This window comes from Chlorocebus sabaeus, chromosome 11 (assembly GCF_047675955.1).
Source record: "Chlorocebus sabaeus isolate Y175 chromosome 11, mChlSab1.0.hap1, whole genome shotgun sequence".
Lineage (NCBI taxonomy): Eukaryota > Metazoa > Chordata > Mammalia > Primates > Cercopithecidae > Chlorocebus > Chlorocebus sabaeus.
In genome coordinates this window covers 52,727,539-52,749,491 of record NC_132914.1, presented here as the reverse complement: position 1 = coordinate 52,749,491, position 21,953 = coordinate 52,727,539, and the positions used below count along the sequence as shown (strand labels likewise).

The following is a 21,953-nucleotide window of genomic DNA, read 5'->3' as shown; positions in this document are numbered from 1 at the left end:
GTGCTTCCTTCAGGAGCTCTTGTAAGGCACACCTGGCGGTGACAAAATCTTTCAGCATTTTCTTGTCTGTTAAGGATTTTATTTCTTTTTTACTTTTGAAGCTTAGTTTAGCTGGATATGAAATTCTGTGTTGAAAATTCTTTTCTTTAAAAATGTTGAATATTGGCCCCCACTCTCTTCTACTCTCTCTCTCACTTGCCCTGGGTATCTGCTAGGAAGAGAAGGAAACCGGGGATGACTGCTCCTTTCGTTTGAGATGAGTATCCATTCATCTTCAGTCTGTACCCCTTTCGAATACATCCTGAACCACTGGGACTCCTTTGGGAAAAAAAAATGTCTTTATTTTTCCTTTCTCCTCCTCTGTTCTCCACAGATAGGTAATCGTGTCTCTGTACTTCAGGACACTCCCCTCAGATGCATCCTCCAAACTGGAAGGAGTTAATTTCCCAAACCTTAAACTTGTTGGTTTAGGATTGGGCTCAAGAAAGGGAACCCAGAAGCCAAACATGCTGACAAAAGGGTAAAGTTTTTTTTACCAGTCAGGCTTTTGGCCCCACTCTCCCTGTGCAAACTGGTAAAAGGCCTCAGGATTTTTGAGCTGTTCTTACCTCTCCCCTTGTTCCTTTTTGTTACATGTTTTCTAATAACTCAGTTTGTCTCTTCTTGACTTCAGGCCATCAAATTCCAAACGGCCATGCAACTGGGACCTCAGACGATGGCCCCTTCTGCCAGGGACCCTTAGATAGGCCTCTGAGGGAGCTCTAACTGCCATTTTCCCAAAACAGCGTCCTCTGTCAGCAGGAAGCAGTTAAGATCGGTCTTCATCCTTATCCGTATCCTTATTCTAACAGGAGTTAGATGTGCTTCTTTAGAGGGAAGAATGAGACAGCCAGGTGGGAAGGGGTTCCCAGAGAAACTCCAGTCAGCCTGCATGCTGGAAGGAGTGCATGCTTGGGTGGAGCTTGGGAAGTTCACACCATTTGCAGCAGGGAGGAGCCTGGCCCTCCACTTCCTGGGTGGAACCTGGGATTCAGTCCTTGACAGGGGAAGCCCACTGGCAGGAAAGCACACTCTCTCACTTTGCTAAGAGTCTCTGTTTCGCTTTTTCTTCTTTTTCACCTAATAAAACTCTGCCTTACTCACCCTTCAAATTTTCTGTGAGCCTAATCTTTCGTGGCCGTGTGACAAGGACCCCATCTTTAGCTGAACTAAGAAAAGGTCCCGCAATAAGTTAGACCTGAATGACAAAGCAAGGTTAAAAAATTGTGCTAAAAATTAAGTGTTACATAAAATATAATTCTAGTCAGAAACAAACAACATAAATTGCTTAATTGCTTAATTATGTTAGAATGTTCAGGCTAGAATAGTACCTGTATTAGTCCATTTGCATGCTCCTAATAAAGACATACCCAAGACTCGATAATTTATGCAGAAAAGAGGTTTAACGGACGAACAGTTTCACATGGCTGGGGAGACCTCACAATCGTGGTGGAAGGCAAGGAGGGGCAAGTTGCATCTTACATGGTTGGCAGCAGGAAAACAGAGAGCTTGTGCAGGGAAATTCCCCCGTATGAAACCATGAGATCTCATGAGACTTGTTCACTACCATGAAAACAACACCGGAAAGACCCACCCTATGATTCAATTACCTCCCACCAGGTCCTTCTCACAACACGGGAATTGTGGGAACTACAATTTAAGATGAGATTTGGGTAGGGACACAGCCAAAGCATATCAGTATGTTTTAAAGTTTGGTTAAATTAGTACACTCTCTGGTACTACTTTTTAATATTTTACACTTACTAGCAAATAAACTTGAAAGACATAAGATAAACTCATACGTATTTACTTCTCTTTATCATTTCTCTATAGTTTCTATAAAATATTTTCCTTTACAATAAGAAAACAGTAATTTGAACTGTTATAGAATATTTATTATGTGTCAAATATTCTTAATATTGAAGAATCATAGCATACAATTCAAAAATACATTATAATGTATCTAGATAACAAACTGAAAGCAACTCTGTCTGTGATAAATTAAGGATAATATTTTCTCTTTTTTGCATGTTAGTTTTAGTATATTACATTCTACAACATTGCTAAATAAAAATAGTTGGAAAATTGGTTAAATACACTTTGCTAAAGTCACATAATTAAAATAACTTATCTGTAGTTTATAAAGGTAAACATAATTATATCTGCTGTTTATAAAATCCACAGATAAAGCAAAAAGTAACAAAATGTCATTTCGTACTTCAAAAAATGCCCTACAAACAAAAGCACAAGAGTAATTATGACAGTAATGTAATTACTGTCAAAATGAGACAAATAATGCGTTTTTGCTTTAGCTCTAAGTTTATTCAAAAACATTTCAACAAACATTTAAGAGAATATTAGATAAATATTATTCATTGCATAACCATGCCATTGAACTCACTAACAAGGAAATATAATTATAGGCAATAAAACTTGTGCAGCTTAGAGTACATTTGAGGTTACATAGTCAAACTAATTTATACTTATTTACATATATGGATTCACTTGAGATTTCTTGTAGTTTTGTTTTGTTGTAGAATTGATACACAATCTTATGAAAAAAACTCAAGTTCTAAACTCATTGTGCAAAATAATCTTTCCTTTATATTCTACCAGTATTATTCTTGCCTCCTATTCTTGCTTAAAGATTTCTCTAACTTCTTTCTAGCGTGTTTTACAGTTTAGACAGACAATGTGAGTTAAAATGCTGCGGGATCCTTACTGACTTCACTGTGTGTATTAGCGTTCTCTAGAGGGACAGAACTAATAGGATAAATGTATCTATGAAGGGGAGTTCATTAAGGAGAATTGACTCACATGATCAGAAAGTGAAATCCCACAATAGGCCATCTGCAAGCTGAGGAGCAAGGAAGCCAGTCCAAGCCCCAGAACCTTGGAAGCCAACAGTGCAGTCTTCAGTTTGTGTCTAAAAGCCCAAGAGCCCCTGGCAAACCACTGGTGTAAGTCCAAGAGTCCAAAAGCTAACAACTTGGAGTCTGACGTTCCCGGGCAGGAAGCATCCAGCATGGGAGAAAGATGAAGGCCAGAAGACTCGGCCAGTCTAGTGCTTCCACCTTCTTCTGCCTTCTTTTTCTAGCCACACTGGCAGCCAATTGGGTGGTGCCCACTCACATTGTGGGTGGGTCTTCCTGAAGGTGGGTCTTCCCCTAGTCCACTGACTCAAATGTTAATCTCTTCTGGCAGCACCCAGAAACACCCAGATACCCCCAGAAACAATACTTTGCATCTTTCAAAACAATCAAGTTGACACTTAATATTAACCATCACACTATGTTACTGTGGTTAATTACCTGATGTAAAAATGTCAGCTTGTTTGGCTGCCCTTGTGGTAACTAATTATCATATCATATGAGTTTTGCTTCTTTACATCAAATTTTAAAAAAATAAAAATAAAAACAGAGTCTTTCTAATTTTGATCCCTCCCTAAGATAAACCTTGATATTCCCCATAAATTGCTGACTCCCTAATAAAAAGAAACTCTTTTCTGAATTTCACAATGCTTATATCTGAAGATATGCCATGGCATTTATGGGTGTGACATAACTGGCACATTTATCACCAAGATCAGATTAACTATAATACCTGTAACCTTAATAATCTCGTGAGAGTTTTGGCCATTTTGTTTTTCCTTTAAATGGCTGTTGCTCTTCTTTTTTCTTCAATCTGGTGAGCTAGTCCTAAAGCCTGGACTTTATTGCAAACTTTCATTGCAAGTAAACTACCCTTTTTCTTCAAGGTAGGAAAAAAACTACCTTTTTTTCCTTTTTCCTTTGAAACTTCTTTTGAAGGTTTTGCTGGGTAAACTGAAGGCCAAACCTAACTCAACCTCATGTGCAGAGATTTGAGCCTTCTGAAGTGTTTTCACCAAGATCTCTCTTTTCTCAGTTCCCAGGGCGAATGCCATGTAGCTATAGAACTCTTGCCCTAATTTTGTATTTCTTCCCTAATTCTGGTTTTTCAGCAAATCTAACTCTGATCCTGATTTGTCCCCAGCCTCATGTTTCCCCATGGACATCTGATATTGTGGGACAGTATCTATTAGATGACAGTCAACAAGACAGATGTTCTACAGAGTTGACTTTTTTAATTGTTCATCTTGAGTCTTCACTTTATTTTAACATCCTTTAAGCTACGCATTTTATCTGTATGCCATTGTGAGCCTAAATCATCAGAAAGAAAACAATACATTTCTCTCTGGAATAAAGGGAAGATCTTAGAGATCTGGAGTAACTGTGACTATTATGGAGCTTTTGTGCTACATTTACTTTGACTTACAGCTGCCACTGGAAAATGAGACTTCTAGTTCTCATTATAATCACGCAAATTTAAAAAATGCCTTTTCCATCCTGAAGTAGTTCATTTCTTACAAAGACCTTTTGTACTTTTTCTGAATCTGTGGCGAATTCTCTCTTATGTCAGGAAATATTTGGAAATAAATTGGTTATAAAGTCATTTTCACACACTGTAATAACATCTATTTCAAACAGGCACATTCACATCTATGGGGAGAAAATGCGGAAATGTTTCCCAAAAACTTTTGAAACTGGTTTTGTATGGCAAAGCCTCTGGCTTTTAAGAAAAGTGTTTATGATTTGATAAACTATACAAAATAGAACAAATGAATGAAAGAATGAAGAATGGGGAAAATTACTTTTGATTTGCAAAGAACAGTTTCATGACTGTGAAAAATCTAGTAATTCTGAGTACATGATTTCTCTTTCTCCTCTTTCATACCATAAGAAAGGCCCATAGAAATATATAAATGATGGAAAATTCAGATGTGAAATTGTGCTTCACGTACTGACTTCAAGAACTTAATGGTGCTTAAAGTTATAACCCTAGCTGAACCCTCAATCTCACTCAACAGGTGCTACAGAAAAAGCAATACACAATATGTTAAGACTTAGTCAGCTAAAACCTATTTCTGAATGTGCTAATCTGCCTACGAGTTTGATAAGAATAAAGTGTGTTTTGAGTCAGAAATACTGTCTCAGCAAGCACATTGATATATCTTCACTTATAGAACTACACAGTAGTCTGTTTATCAAATGAAGCTGTTCTTCATTAGCTTATAAAGACTAGAAAAGCATTTTCAATATGAGAAAACTAAAATTTTCTCATTTCTAGAAAACTGAAGTTTTCTAGAAAACTAAAATTTTCTAGAAATACTTCATGCAAAATGTTCTACATTGGTTGGCTTGCTTAAAATAAGCTTCGGACACTTGGTAAAACTTAAGGAGAAAAATAATTTAGCTAAATTTGTAAGGGTTTTGGTTATTAGTCTTCAAGTAGATAGCAGTGTAGTGCAAGTTGTTAGGAAGAGAAGAAAATGAAGTAAACTTCAGTATTCTCAAAAAAATGAGATTCATATTTGATATATTAATGTGGTAAAAAAAAAAAAGTCTTGTGTAAGCTGACAATAATTTGGCTTTGAAACAATGATATTTCTTCTGCCTGCTCTTATCAGTTTTAAAAAATAATGTGAAAATAATGATTTCATTTATACAAGATTAGATTCATTTTCTCATGCAAAGCCTAATCAATTTAAATTTCCTAAATTACCTTTACTAGATTTTATAATAAGTTCTCACTTTCACAAAAATGATATAGTAAGTGGGAATTTATAATTATATCAGTTAAAAGCTCAACTAAAGCAAAGTATAATATCTGGTTACTTTTAACAAGCATTTCCTCTCATAAACATATTTACTTCTTATAATGCTGATTATAATGAAAATTTAATAATTCTACTTACACTATTTGGAAAAACGTTTAAATACCATATCTAAGCATGACAAAATGCTCAGTCATCAAGTATAGGTTTAATTTATATGTGGATCTCTTTTATTACATAGAATATAAACTGGCCATCATTTAATATGTGGAAAAGAATATGTAGGATTTGGGATGCATTAGTATCATTTTCATATTTAACACTTTAAGGCATATCTGAAAAGTCATGCCTGACTATGGCAGCATGTGTAGGAAAGAAAAGAAAGGGAATAATGCCAATTTAAAATTGTCTGGTTGTGTCAACACATTATAAAATATAAAAGACAACTTTTTTGATATAGTATGTTGTAGAAAGTTTGGAGGTAGACTTTCAAAAAATGAGTATAAGAGAAAACAATAAAACGTTTACAATTTTGGCCATGTTGGGTGCCTCTTGTTTTATTTATATACAGGGGGAAATCGTTTGAATCCTTTCATGCAATGTGTTACACAGATGGGAACATGACAAACTGATTTTTGAGTACATAGGCTACCCTAAAACAAGTTGATTGGTTCGCAGAGTGTAGACCTTCTTTATAGTGTCAAAATCATCTCACTTGAGAACTATTAACATTGTGTGCTTTTCTATGCATTTACAACAGTTTTTCATTTTGTCTACTCTGAATAAGTTAGAATTTCTAATTATCAGTTTTTGTTTCTCTGTTTATTTTCACTGTAGCCTGAAACTGTAACCATTTTTAATGGCTTGTGTTTATATCTTGTCTCTTCTATCAACTCTTCCCAAATTCAAGCCACAAATTCAGAATAATGAAATTCTTTTGGTGTCTCTTTCCCAAACAGCATCCACAAAAACTTTCCCAGAGAGCATTTACAAAGATCTTTGCTGTAACGTTATAACAGAAGAAATCCATGAGATTCTCCATATTTATCATTGTATCAGAGTAAATGTGGGATCAGGAAAGCATTCATAGTAGTCAATTGGTGGGACCTGGCATAGGACATCAGAGCATGGTGGGTTGTAGATGGTTTCCACACAGCAGAAAGGCCCCAGGCAGAGTGTTGGATAATGGGCAGGATGCAAAGGGTACTTACACAGGTTTATACTAGCAGCAGCCCAGCAACAGGTGCGGAAGCCAGATTAAGATAAAAAGAACAATCATGTAGGGAAAAGAGAGACAGCTGTAATGAGCGAATAGAGAACGTATAAAGTGGAATTAGTCAAAAAGTAAATATATTAAACATAATGAGTATTGGTGAGGGAGTTTGCAATATGGAAGTTGAGAAACCAGAATAAACTCTGTACTGAAGATTGGAATTCATAGTATAAGAATAGATTCACTGTAATTGTTCGTTCTCACACTGCTATAAAGAACTACATGAGACTGGGTAATTTATAAAGAAAAGAGTTTTAATTGGCTCATGGTTCTACTGGCTGTACAGGTAGCATGACAGGGGAAGCTTCAGGAAACTTTCAATCATGGCAAAAGGCAGAGGGGGAGCAGGCACATCTTCACATGGTGGAGCAGAAGAGAGAGAGAGAACAGGGAGGCGCTACATGTTTTTAAACAACCAGATCTCATGAGAACTCACCCACTATCACAAGAACAGCAAGGGGTAAGTTTACCCCCATGGTACAATCAGCACCCATTAGGCACTACCTCCACCATGGGGGATTACAAGTCAACATGAGCTTTGGGTGGGGACACAAATCCAAACCATATCACTCATTCGTAGAAATGTAAAGGCAAAGGATGGTATGTATGCAAATATGTATGAGTGCACATATCAATATATGTGGATGTGTACATATACATATATACATATGTATGTCTGCCAACTAAGTGACCTACCAGTACCTAAACAGCAATAACATTGAACACACATCACCCATATCTTGATTTCCAAATACACTTGTCCACTAAAAGGAACCAGGGATTCTTGGAGAAATGCCTAATTTCATATCAGATAGGCAAAGAACACAAAAATCTGTCATGTTGTTTTGTGTCAAAAAGTATAAAGTGTTAAAAGAATATTGGAGATAAGTCAAAAAAACACAGAAGTTAGCTCAAAGAAACTCCCACTGGCTAAATTTGGGATAATTTGAGCATCAAAATAAATAATGTCAATAAAGTATTATAACACATTAAATAAAGTAGAAAACCATGAGTTCATGCTGATATAAATAAATAAACTTTTCAAAACTTAGAGAACTAGAATATCTACATGGTCTCACAATATTTAATAAAAATCCTTACTAATTACAAAAAGAGAAAGTAAATTTACAGAGGAGAAAGATAGCAGATACGATTTTAATCAAATGGGTTTGGGACAGATTGACTTTGTGTGCCACTGAGAGAACGTATTGTAAACATGGCTCACTCCACTTGTTTGATAATCCTGCCAAGGATACATACCTGAATTTAATCATTAAGAAAACCAGGAAAACATAACTTGAGGGGCATTCTACCCAATAACTGGTCTGAAATCATCAACAATATCAAGACAAAAAAATCAAGGAGTACCAAAGAAAGACTGAGGAATTGTTCCATATTTAAGGAGACTTACATATACAACTGGATGCAAAAATGTGACTCTAAACTTTACATGTTACCATTCCTTTTACTATCGATGATGCTTTTGGAACAACTGCTCAATTAGGAGGTTTAGATGACGGTAAAGCAATCCTGATTCTGTGTACTGAAATATGATTATGAGGAGAATGTCTTTATTGGTAGGAATTACACACAAAAGTATCTGGGGAAGATGGAGTACTACGTTGGCAACTTACTCTCAAATGGTTTCTTTTAAATGATCTTTATTTTGTACCAGCAATTCTCTATAAGTTTGAGATTATTTCTAAATTTAATGTTTCTGTGTGTTAACTCTCAAAACATCATATTTATCTGATGATCCACTTATATAGCACTACCCTATAGCACTGTAGTACGTATTTAGTGGCCAGTCGAGTGTATTTGGAAATAGGTTAAAAATATCTTTCATGTGACTGGAAGAGATACTCTGCTCCAACTAAGAGAAGAAGAATATTGTCTGAGTTTACTCTATATTTTTTAGAACCCCTTCCTTGCTCAGGTTTCAAAATCAAGTATTCTGAAAAATGCCCAGTCTCCCTCCAAAAAGCGGGCTGTGTATTGTCCTTACATTTCACTGTCAACTTCAAGAATATTTTTACCTGAACCAATTTACTACAAGGCAACATAGAGCTGCAAAGGGAACTCAGGAAAAATGAAATCTTTCCTACTGATAGACAAATGCTCTGATGAATTCGATGAATTTTTAAGTGAAATAATAGCGACATGTATAGCAAGGGACACATAACATTCTCTGTTAGAGACACATAGTTTTTCAATAGTGTATAAGCCAAATTCTGTACTTTAACATCATTGTTTTCCCTAAGCTTCTGTAATGTCTATTCTCAAGCCCATCCACCTTGCTACTTATTCTCATGTGTCAGCTGGCTCCTGCCTGTGACTCTCAGGCAGACTCTGGTGCTGTGCTCATTTTGCTGCTACAACTGAAACTACTAAAACTGCCGTCCACCCAGTTTGTGAAGTTACCACCCTGAACTCAAAAGTAGAGATGATTCCCTAAAGATTCCACAACCATTTACAACCTGTTAGCCTGCCACAGCAACACTAGCACACACCAATTTTGCTCCAATAAACTCACCATGGAGCTTGTCACTGCTATATTTTTGCCAGTGGCTCTCATATCTGCTATGGGTTTTTTTTGTTTGTTTGTTTGTTTTGTTTTTTAAAATTTATTTATTATTATTATACTTTAAGTTGTAGGGTACATGTGCATAACTTGCAGGTTTGTTACATATGTATACTTGTGCCATGTTGGTGTGCTGCACCCATCAACTCATCATTTACATCAGGTATAACTCCCAATGCAATCCCTCCTCCCTCCCCCCTCCCCATGATGGGCCCCGGTGTGTGATGTTCCCCTTCCCAAGTCCAAGTGATCTCATTGTTCAATTCCCACCTATGAGTGAGAACATGCAGTGTTTGGTTTACTGTTCTTGTGATAGTTTGCTAAGAATGATGGTTTCCAGCTGCATCCATGTCCCTACAAAGGACACAAACTCATCCTTTTTTATGGCTGCATAGTATTCCATGGTGTATATGTGCCACATTTTCTTAATCCAATCTGTCACTGATGGACATTTGGGTTGATTCCAAGTCTTTGCTATTGTGAATAGTGCTGCAATAAACATACGTGTGCATGTGTCCTTATAGCAGCATAATTTATAATCCTTTGGGTATATACCCCGTAATGGGATGGCTGGGTCATATGGTACATCTAGTTCTAGATCCTTGAGGAATCGCCATACTGTTTTCCATAATGGTTGAACTAGTTTACAATCCCACCAACAGTGTAAAAGTGTTCCTATTTCTCCACATCCTCTCCAGCACCTGTTGTTTCCTGACTTTTTAATGATCGCCATTCTAACTGGTGTGAGATGGTATCTCATTGTGGTTTTGATTTGCATTTCTCTGATGGCCAGTGATGATGAGCATTTTTTCATGTGTCTGTTGGCTGTATGAATGTCTTCTTTTGAGAAATGTCTGTTCATATCCTTTGCCCACTTTTTGATGGGGTTGTTTTTTTTTTCTCATAAATTTGTTTGAGTTCTTTGTAGGTTCTGGATATTAGCCCTTTGTCAGATGAGTAGATTGCAAAAATTTTCTCCCATTCTGTAGGTTGCCTGTTCACTCTGTGGGACACATTTAAAGCAGTGTGTAGAGGGAAATTTATAGCACTAAATGCACACAAGAGAAAGCAGGAAAGATCTAAAATTGACACTCTAACATCGCAATTAAAAGAACTAGAGAAGCAAGAGCAAACACATTTGAAAGCTAGCAGAAGGCAAGAAATAACTAAGATCAGAGCAGAACTGAAGGAGATAGAGACACAAAAACCCTCCAAAAAATCAATGAATCCAGGAGTTGGTTTTTTGAAAAGATCAACAAAATTGACAGACCACTAGCAAGACTAATAAAGAAGAAAAGACAGAAGAATCAAATCGACGCAATTAAAAATGATAAAGGGGATATCACCACCGACCCCACAGAAATACAAACTACCATCAGAGACTACTATAAACACCTCTACACAAATAAACTGGAAAATCTAGAAGAAATGGATAATTTCCTGGACACTTACACTCTTCCAAGACTAAACCAGGAAGAAGTTGAATCCCTGAATAGACCAATAGCAGGCTCTGAAATTGAAGCAATAATTAATAGCCTACCAACCAAAAAAAGTCCAGGACCAGATGGATTCACAGTTGAATTCTACCAGAGGTACAAGGAGGAGTTGGTACCATTCCTTCTGAAACTATTCCAATCAATAGAAAAAGAGGGAATCCTCCCTAACTCATTTTATGAGGTCAATATCATCCTGATACCAAAGCCTGGCAGAGACACAACAAAAAAAGAGAATTTTAGACCAATATCCCTGATGAACATCGATGCAAAAATCCTCAATAAAATACTGGCAAACCGGATTCAGCAACACATCAAAAAGCTTATCCACCATGATCAAGTGGGCTTCATCCCTGGGATGCAAGGCTGGTTCAACATTCACAAATCAATAAACATAATCCAGCATATAAACAGAACCAAAGACAAGAACCACATCATTATCTCAATAGATGCAGAAAAGGCTTTTGACAAAATTCAACAGCCCTTCATGCTAAAAACGCTCAATAAATTCGGTATTGATGGAACGTACCTCAAAATCATAAGAGCTATTTATGACAAACCCACAGCCAATATCATACTGAATGGGCAAAAACTGGAAAAATTCCCTTTGAAAACTGGCACAAGACAGGGATGCCCTCTCTCACCACTCTTATTCAACATAGTGTTGGAAGTTCTGGCTAGGGCAATCAGGCAAGAGAAAGAAATCAAGGGGATTCAGTTAGGAAAAGAAGAAGTCAAATTGTCCCTGTTTGCAGATGACATGATTGTATATTTAGAAAACCCCATTGTATCAGCCCAAAATCTCCTTAAGCTGATAAGCAACTTCAGCAAAGTCTCAGGATACAAAATTAATGTGCAAAAATCACAAGCATTCTTATACACCAGTAACAGACAAACAGAGAGCCAAATCAGGAATGAACTCCCATTCACAATTGCTTCAAAGAGAATAAAATACCTAGGAATCCAACTTACAAGGGATGTAAAGGACCTCTTCAAGGAGAACTACAAACCACTGCTCAGTGAAATAAAAGAGGACACAAACAAATGGAAGAACATACCATGCTCATGGATAGGAAGAATCAATATCGTGAAAATGGCCATACTTCCCAAGGTTATTTATAGATTCAATGCCATCCCCATCAAGCTACCAATGAGTTTCTTCACAGAATTGGAAAAAACTGCTTTAAAGTTCATATGGAACCAAAAAAGAGCCCGCATCTCCAAGACAATCCTAAGTCAAAAGAACAAAGCTGGAGGCATCACGCTACCTGACTTCAAACTATACTACAAGGCTACAGTAACCAAAACAGCATGGTACTGGTACCAAAACAGAGATATAGACCAATGGAACAGAACCGAGTCCTCAGAAATAATACCACACATCTACAGCCATCTGATCTTTGACAAACCTGAGAGAAACAAGAAATGGGGAAAGGATTCCCTATTTAATAAATGGTGCTGGGAAAATTGGCTAGCTATAAGTAGAAAGCTGAAACTGGATCCTTTCCTTACTCCTTATACGAAAATTAATTCAAGATGGATTAGAGACTTAAATGTTAGACCTCATACCATAAAAATCCTAGAGGAAAACCTAGGTAGTACCATTCAGGACATAGGCATGGGCAAAGACTTCATGTCTAAAACACCAAAAGCAACAGCAGCAAAAGCCAAAATTGACAAATGGGATCTCATTAAACTAAAGAGCTTCTGCACAGCAAAAGAAACTGCTATGGTTTTGAGCCCTCTTTAACTCTCCTTATAATCTCTCTGCAATTGCTAGCTCACACTGCCAAAACACCTTTAAAATCTTGCCTAGCTTATTTTTCTTTCAATGGTCTATTTTAAAGTAGACTTTGAGCCATCTATTGTAAGTCTCAAATTTAATTAAGGTTCTGTTAAACATAAGTGCTGTTGACTTAGAATTTCTGCCCACGGCCATGCAAATCTCATAATAAATCCAACCTTCTCATTTTTTAAACCATTATCTAAATCAAATTCCTACAGATGATCTCTGTCCTGGACCAGCCTAATAGAGAAGTATTATGAAAATGCTGTACATCCCCACCCTCCTCAGAGTTAACTCAATAATACAGAATTTTTTAAATAATATTTTAAAATCTTAAGTAAACTATTTTAAATATTTTTAAACATATCTCCAAAATTATCTCCAACATCATATTAATAAACTCCTAAAGGTATTTCTATCGAACTCTTAATCAATTAAGAAGACTTACTTTCATAATTATTTAATATATCCTGGATAGGTGCACCCTGAGATGTTACAAAATTTTTCATTTACCAGTGACCAAGGAAACAACCAGCGACTTTCAAATCAGCTCTGATGTTTCTCCCTAAGAATGTTCATGGGGCAATGATAATGTGAAAACAATCTCCCTGATATTAGCGGTAATGGTGTAGTGACAGACTTCAAATTGTGGCACTTGACTGAGAGAGCCCAGGAAAATTTCATGTAGACGATAGTAGCAGCTTTGGCTTATTAGTTAAAAACATGGATGTGGCACAGTGATCTCCACCTATATTTAGTTAATCATGGGAAATGAAATAAGTGGGTACTTCAGAGACAGAGAGAGAGAGAACCAATCTATTCAACAGACCTAACTTTAGCCACTATGAGTCACAACCCGTCCATCTTCCAATTCTGACAGAGTCACAAAAATGAAGAAGTCTAGGTAGCCCTGAGTAAGGTTCTCACTCTAATACCAAAGATATGAACTGGAATCCTGCCAGCAATCCTCTGAATATTTTGGTGGCTGATTTATGGCTAAGCACTGAAGAAAAGTATACACCCAAACATTTTGTGGACCTTTAGAGATATTTGGATTCTGTTTTAGCACTATCACTAGATCTTAAGAACCCAGAATGTTACCCAGGCTGCTCATCAGAATGAAGGACTCCAGAGGGTAAGACAGGGAATGGGTTTTGATTTGTCTTCATCTCCTAATAGATACCATGGAACCTAAAAATCCGTAGTGTATTTCCCACTTTCTAAGTGTATATGTAATTGTGGTATAAAGCTGAAGAAATTGGTAAACATGCACAGCTGATCCATGACATAGAGTAAGGACTAATAAAGTAGTAAGGGACAAATGGAATTTCATGGAGCTTCTTGCTAAAATATATTAAAATGTATACAGCTCACAAGAGGAATAGCAGAGAATTCGTGTCACCAGCAAAGATGACAAATAAATGTGATGCTTTCTTTGCATTTATCTGACAGTTTAGCCAGTGAAAGAATAGGGCTCTTGAGAGTCAGTTTAGCTTACCATAATTTTATCAAATGATGGGATTAGTGGTAGTTATTAAAACAGATATGATCCTTACTAGAACAAAAACATTCAGCGCATGAGAATATATTATGCATATATTTATTTGAAAATGTTTCTCCTTTCTGCTGAAGATGGAACAAGATCACTTTGTTTTTACTTGATAACAAAACAATAAGTATTTGGCATCCTGTAAATTCTCTATTCCCACATGGTTCAAAAAGAAATTGAGGAGCTGTACTCTTTCATTAATTCTGCCTCTTTTTTAAATAAGGAAAAATAAATGCATGTATTTCCCAAACTCTCCAGCAGACTATTTACTTCAACTTATTTAAGTATATTTTAATAGAATATGTTTCCATTCCTGAACTAGTTACCAGTAAAGAGGAATAAAAACACTATAATAAGAGTAAACTAAAGATCTACCACTGGTGATAGAAACTTTTCTGACACGAGGTTTGTTAAGAAGAAAGAAGACAGTGCCTCCCTATGTAGGCAACTGAGAGTATCCACTACAGTACGTGTACCCCACAAAACTAAAACTATCCAGGATGCAGATTAGAACAAACCCACTAGACATTGGGATCTGAAAAGCTGAGATCGAAGGCAAGAGAACACCAAATACAAAGAGAAGTAAGAAATGTATAGTAAGAAATGTAACCTCATGGCCTGTTTCACAAATAAGGACTATGGTTTGCTTCAAATTTACTTCCTTGATAAATGTTTTAAGACAACTTTAATATTTAATTAAATTGTTTATGTTTTCTCATTCATATTGAAATGTATATTTGTTTACATATTTTATTATTAATTATAGTAGGGATGATGATAGCTTACCATCAGTGTATAGATTACAAACTATTAAAACAGGATTCTCAATTAATTAATATAAGAATAGAAATCGACTGGGAACGTTAGACTAGTAGCTAAATAGAGCAACACAAAATATTTTGAATCATGTCTCTTAAGGGATAGAATGACAATAATTTTGTAAAGACATGAACTTTTTGCATTATGTTACATGTTCAAGTTTGACAACTGTAGGAACTGAAAGAAAAGAATTTGGACAGTAGAATATCTGAGATGGATTGTTAGAATAATGGGTGAACACATGCTCAAAGCGGGAACATAAGGGTCTTATTCACTGTAATTTAATTTTCCAGCAGAAGGAAAAAGAGCCTTAAATTTATCGAAGTAAATATTTCCAAGAGTAGCATTTGACAAGTTCGGTTTACATTAGAAATTTTTTCTGTTTTCTCTTTTCTAGTTCCCTGGAATGTTCAGGAGAAACTCATCTTCTCCAGCCTTACTATTGTGTATGTGCAGACAGAGCAAAAGAAAATTTATATGACTAAATGTTTATCTTTTGCTTAAATCCAAAGCTAGTTTGTGGAGGTTGTCACAAAAGAAACCTAACTACAAGACATTCAACTGAGGACGCCGATGCCAATCATCAGAGTGTCAAAAAATGTAAACAAGTGGGTGCTTTAAAAATGTTGATAAAGAAAGAAGAGGCCAGGTACCATGGCTTTATTCTGTAATCCCAGAACTTTGGGAGGCCCAGGTGGAGGGATCACGAGGTCAGGCAATCGAGACCATCCTGGCTGACACAGTGAAACCCCATCTTTACTAAAAATACGCACACAAAAAATTAGCCAGGCGTGGTGGCACGTGCCTGTAGTCCCAGCTACTCCGGAGGCTGAGGCAGGAGAATCGCTTGAACCCGGGAGACAGAGGTTGCAGTGAGCTGAGATCACGCCACTGCACTCCAGCCTGGGCAACAAGAGCTAGACTCCGTCTCAAAAAACAACAAAGAAACGAACAAGACAAAAAGAAAGAAAGAAAAGAAAAGAGAAAGAAGGAGCTATTTCAAAAATCTACAAGCCATATTTTATAAACCTAAGAAATATGGAAATTAGTGTTTGTAAAGTTTTGGGGTTTTGTTGTTTTGTCTTTTTATACCAAATTGGAATAATTAGGAAATGACTTTGAAATGCATTCTTTTTTTCATTCATGTTAGTTTCAGTTCTGACATATCCTGCTTTTTTTAACCCACCTCTTCCCTTTTCTTCCTCTTCCTCTCCCCGCCTCAACTAGTAGTTTTGTCCTCACTCTGATCACTAGGCTAATAGTTTACATTCAGAATTTTTGTTGATTTTATCACCTATTCTGGTATCATGAAATTGGGCAAAGTGATATCTCATTCTCAACTCACGAGAGTAAGAATAACATAGTTCAGTGTCAATCCACCACTGAAACATTTTTATACTTTATTAGTTCAGCTGCTTCAATCAACATAACAATTTAAATCCCATAATAAGGACTTGAAACTATCTGAAAGCAAATGGAGTAAGCTCTGGGTGCTAGCAAACAACATTTAATTTAGTGATTTTAACATAATTTGTGAAGTTTAAATCAGTACTTATCATTTGCAACTGTCTGAGTCAGAGAATCTTAGCGTCCTAGTAATAGAAAATCGTATTCTAAGTACCCTCACCAAAGTTCCACATCGGTACGCCAAATGTTAACAGAACCAAATGTTAGGTAAACACCAACATCACATGAAATTTAAAGACAAAGTGAAGTACATGATGCTACACATCAATCAATATATGTGTATGTCCGAAAAGTTATAACCAGGGAAAATAAAACAATGCAATACAAGTACGTTGAGCATTTAAGAAGTCTAATGTAATCTTCAGCCTCTCAAGATCATATCATTATATTAAAAGCTTTTTCAATGTGGATTTTTGTATAAAGTTTTAAAGTCCCCTCTAAATAAAAACTTTTGATGTATAGGATGCAGAATGTGAATTTCAAACTCTCTTGGATGTAGCAATGTTTCAAAAGCAATCTACACATAATTTAAAAATAAAACACTTCATCAATGAGAGTCGACAAAATGTTGGTATGACATTGGGTTGTTCTAATGGAATCTTGATGGCACAAGTAACAAGAAAGTTATAAATTGGGCACTACTTTTTACATGAGGCATATGAACCCAGAAAAAAAAAATTTCCAAGGAAAATATTTATGGCAATTTAAAAGAAAATAAGAAATATCTGAGTTTAACACCTTGGACATCAGTCTGCCTTAGGTTTTCCATTTTTTTTCTGGGTTTCTTTGAATATTTGAGGTGATTTAAACAATGCCACATATGAGGTTATTCCTCGGAATACTGCAATTGTTATAGCTACAAAGCAGAATATGTAATCCAGCATATTTAAGACTAAAGCAAATGGATCTAGGTTGCATTCTTATTCAATATTCTACTGCCTTTCCCCAACAGTCCTTAAGTACACACTGGGTAGGTGCATCAAAGAATGACAGTCTAAGGCTAATGGGCATTCAGTATAAATAGTAAAACCTAAACCTAAGAAAGGAATCTCCAGACTAATAATAATTTATACCAAACATCCATTTCCCAAGTGAGTTGAATTTCTATTTTGCTCTCAAATATCATTTTTATGAAATTGTGCATTAAGAGAAATGGCATATTGACAGGCATAGGGAGGGGCAGATAAATATAACCTTGATTTGTTAAGTGTCTTAGCTTCCTTCTTTATCTCTTAGGTAAGAATAATTATCCTCAAATTCCTTCCCTTAATAAAATTTCATCTACAAATATGCATTCCATTGCACATTTATCAAAGGAGACTTAGTTAGCTAAACAAAAACAGAAAAAAGCAGACCTAAAGATCCATATTCTAGGTTTTCAAGATATCAGGTATATGAACAAAACTGGAAGATGTGTTTTATTTATTAGGTTTAATTTTTGTCTTTGATGATGTTTTCTAGATTTAGGGATTGTAATGGTTTGTCTAAGGTGTTTCTTAAATCACTTGCATGGCCAGGCACAGTGGCTCACGCCTGTAATCCCAGCACTTTGGAAGGCCAAGGCGGGCAGATCACGAGGTCAGGAGTTTGAGACCAGCCTGACCAACACGGTGAAACCCCAACTCTACTAAAAATACAAAAATTAGCTGAGCATGATGGTCTATGCCTGTAATCTCAGCTACTCAGGAGGCTAAGGCAGGAGAATCACTTGAACCCAGGAGGTGGAGGTTGCAGTGACCCAAGCGCGCACCACTGCACTTCAGCCTGGGCAATAAGAGCAAGACTCTATCTTAAAAAAAAACACACAAAAAAATTCACTTGTGAAATACTAACTCTGACCTGACTTTTTCTGGAACCTGGCTTCCCTTGAAACCTATCAAAGCTGTGGGGCAGTGTCTTAACTACCCTTTTCTCAACTGACATTTAAGTTTAGGACTAATCATGTTTTTAAATATCTCATGCCCAAACTAATACACACAGATATACACCAACAAACACATATACATGTGTATGCATGCATGCACATATACAATCCAACCATTCATAAAGGCTACTGTAAGGTATGCATGCATACATACATATTTATATATACACACACATGTAATTCAACTATTTATAAAGGCTGCTATAAAATCTTGTGATATCTGTAACTGAGATTTTCAAGCTGACTTCATTTCAATACAGAGCTTTCACTAATTGCACATTCATAACCAATAATTGATATTCAGAAGATAGAGAGCATGAGCTGAAAACATCATAAAATCATAAGAAGACATTTTCATTATATTAGAGCAAAACAGGGATGACTGTCATTCACAGAGCATTAAATAAAATGTCTTGATTTCAACCAAATCAAAGCAATTTGCCCATATGTCTTCTTTGGCCCCTGTAATTCAACGAAGAGCTTTATTTTACCTAATGCTTTTCATGGAGAAGGTTATTTTTCCATTCTATTTCCTTTTCATCAGATACACGTGCTCTCACGTCTTTGGCATGTCATCAACACCAAAACACAATCCTAGCCTTTATACCAAATATCATTTGCATATAAACCAGTTGGGACACACAGTCTCCAAGTTAGTCATCATATAAAGTATGTTCTGTATCTAAATTTCACCTAGGCATGCAAAGAGAAATAATAAAATATTATACCTCCCCATTTTACCTAACATATTATTACGTGAAAAGACAGAAAGAAAGTGACAAATACATTACTATTTGTAGAAACATAACAGGTTTTCATAAATATCTAGAACTTTCCAATTTAACATTGCCTTGGGAAAAAGTAAGTACTTTATGCATAACATTCCTTATGGGAAATTATTCATGCTGTGGAATAGAAGAGTTAAGGAGTTTTATTTAAAAAAATAATAATAATAAACTTGGCCAGGCACAGTGGCTCACGCCTGTAATCCCAGCACTTTGGGAGGCAGAGGTGGGAGGATCATCTGAGGTCAGGAGTTAGAGACCAGCCTGGCCAACATGGTGAAACTCCGTCTCTACTAAAAATATAAAAATTAGGAGGGTGTGGTGGCTCACACCTGTAATCCCAGATACTCAGGAGGCTGAGACAGGAGAATCGCTTGAACCCGGGAGGCAGAGGTTGCAGTGAGCCGAGATCATGCCACTGCACTGCAACTTGGGTGACAGAGCAAGACTCCATCTAAATAAATAAATAAATAAATAAATAAATAAATAAATAAATAAATTTGAACTTTAAATGCCTACATCTAGAAAATCAGGCAGTAAAAAATAATTGATGCAAGAAACAGAAAAACAAATAAAAGCAGATTTAGAGTAAAACTTTTTTCTCCCGTAAGACTTTTTTCATGGCATCTTTAACATCCTGATTTCTTAAAGAGTAGATTAAAGGATTTAACATAGGTGTGAACAAAACGTAACCTACTGAAGCCACTTTACGAAGTTCAGGGTTATCTGGAGGTGTGAGATACACAAAAGAGACAGTCCCATAGAGCAAACTTACAACCCCCAGGTGGGAGCTGCAAGTGGAGAAGGCTTTCTTCCTTCCTTCACTGGAGCGGATCTTTACAACTGTGGACACAATGTACATATAAGATACGACAATGACAACTATTGTGGGCAAAATAATGAGGACAGCCAAACTAAATGACACCATCTTATTCATGAAGATATTGGAACAGGATATCTTTTCAATCGGGTTTGAATCACAGTAGAAGTGATCAATGACTCGGGAGGCACAGAAAGACATGGAGAATGTGACACTGATTTGAAGGATGGAACTGACCCAGCCACAGAGGTAGGAACCAGCCACCAATTGGATACAGACACTTCTTGACATGCGAACAGAGTAGAGGAGTGGATTGCAGATGGCAACGAAGCGGTCATAAGCCATGGCTGCCAGAACAAAGGCCTCTGTTACCATGAAAAGTGCATAAAGGAACAGTTGTGCCACACAACCTGCAAAGGATATGGTCTTTTTATGAGATAGGATGTTGACCATGGCTTTGGGTACAATAACAGTAGAGTAGGAGAGATCGATGACAGAGAGATTGCCTAGGAAGAAATACATTGGTGCGTTCAGCCGGGGATCAGTCACAATGATGCCAATCATACTAAGGTTTCCCAGAAGAACCATCCCATAAATAATCAGGAATAGTAGGAAAAGGAGACTCTGGAGCTCTGGACGAACTCTGATGCCCACAAGAATGAAGTCAGTCACTGCTGAATGGTTGTTTCCTCCCTTGTCACCCATGGCAAATATCTGCTTCAAGATGTAAGAGGAAGTCAGCAAATAAATGTTCTACACTTCCTCTACTATAACAAAAACACTTAACATTAAAGAAGACTTCATAGTTGGCATATGCCTTCATTATCCCATTAAGTTTACACACACAAGCAAATGAAAGATGAGAGATATTTTGACTTGCCTAAGGTAACACAACTGGATAACAATGGAGTTTGGACCCAAGGTACAGTATTTTGTATCCACACTAGTAATAATTTCAACACAATGTAGTTTGATACTTTTTTATATCTCTCTACCTTGTTACATAAGATGGTTTATGAGATGTCATTTGTGATAGAGGTGACGATTTCAAAATATTATCAGCAAATTCCTAATACTAAGAAAAAGACTTCCTTAAGTTTGAATCTATCATGTAATATTCATTTTTCCTTTAAAAACACATTGCTTCAAAATGCTAATAAATAAATGAGGGGAAAGAAAGGTAAAAGTACATTCCAAGGTAACATGAACTTTACACGAAAAGAGCTCTTACAACCTCAAGGAAATTATCAGTTAACTGTTTTACTTAGAGATTTTTTTTTTAATTTTTTCTTGAAAAAATAAAAACAGGATACATGTGCAGAATGTGCAGGTTTATTACATAGGTATACAGGGATCTTTTAAAATGTGATCAGTCTTCAGCTCCTGGAACTAGTTTACTTTTATTTAAGGACAAAAGTAAAATGTAAACTATGTCTTTATATTTTTTATTCTATGAAGTTCATTGATCCTGCTTTTTTCTACATAAATCTGTCAAGAAAGTCATGCCATCAAACTTTTCCAAATTTGAGAAAAAATAGATGTAAATTAAGAAAATTATATTCGCTATGCAATCTATACAGTCAATAAAAATTATGGACTGTGTAAAAGAATAGATTGCATAGCAAATTTTTTGAACTCTTAAGCCGATGGTAAGAGCTTAGTAGTTTAAAAAAGGATGAGTTTGTGTCCTTTGTAGGGACATGGATGCAGCTGGAAACCATCATTCTCAGCAAACTATCGCAAGAACAGAAAACCAAACACCGCATGTTCTCACTCATAGGT

At 36.3% G+C, this 21,953-nt stretch overlaps 1 protein-coding gene across 1 annotated transcript; it reads right to left on the bottom strand.

Annotated features, from left to right (window-relative positions):
- Window positions 1-19,934: 19,934 nt before the first annotated feature.
- LOC103238453 (olfactory receptor 9K2-like) lies at window positions 19,935-20,876 on the bottom strand. The gene has a single exon (XM_008003540.2). The coding sequence runs from the start codon at window positions 20,874-20,876 to the stop codon at window positions 19,935-19,937; it is 942 nt and encodes a 313-aa protein (XP_008001731.1).
- Window positions 20,877-21,953: the final 1,077 nt, after the last annotated feature.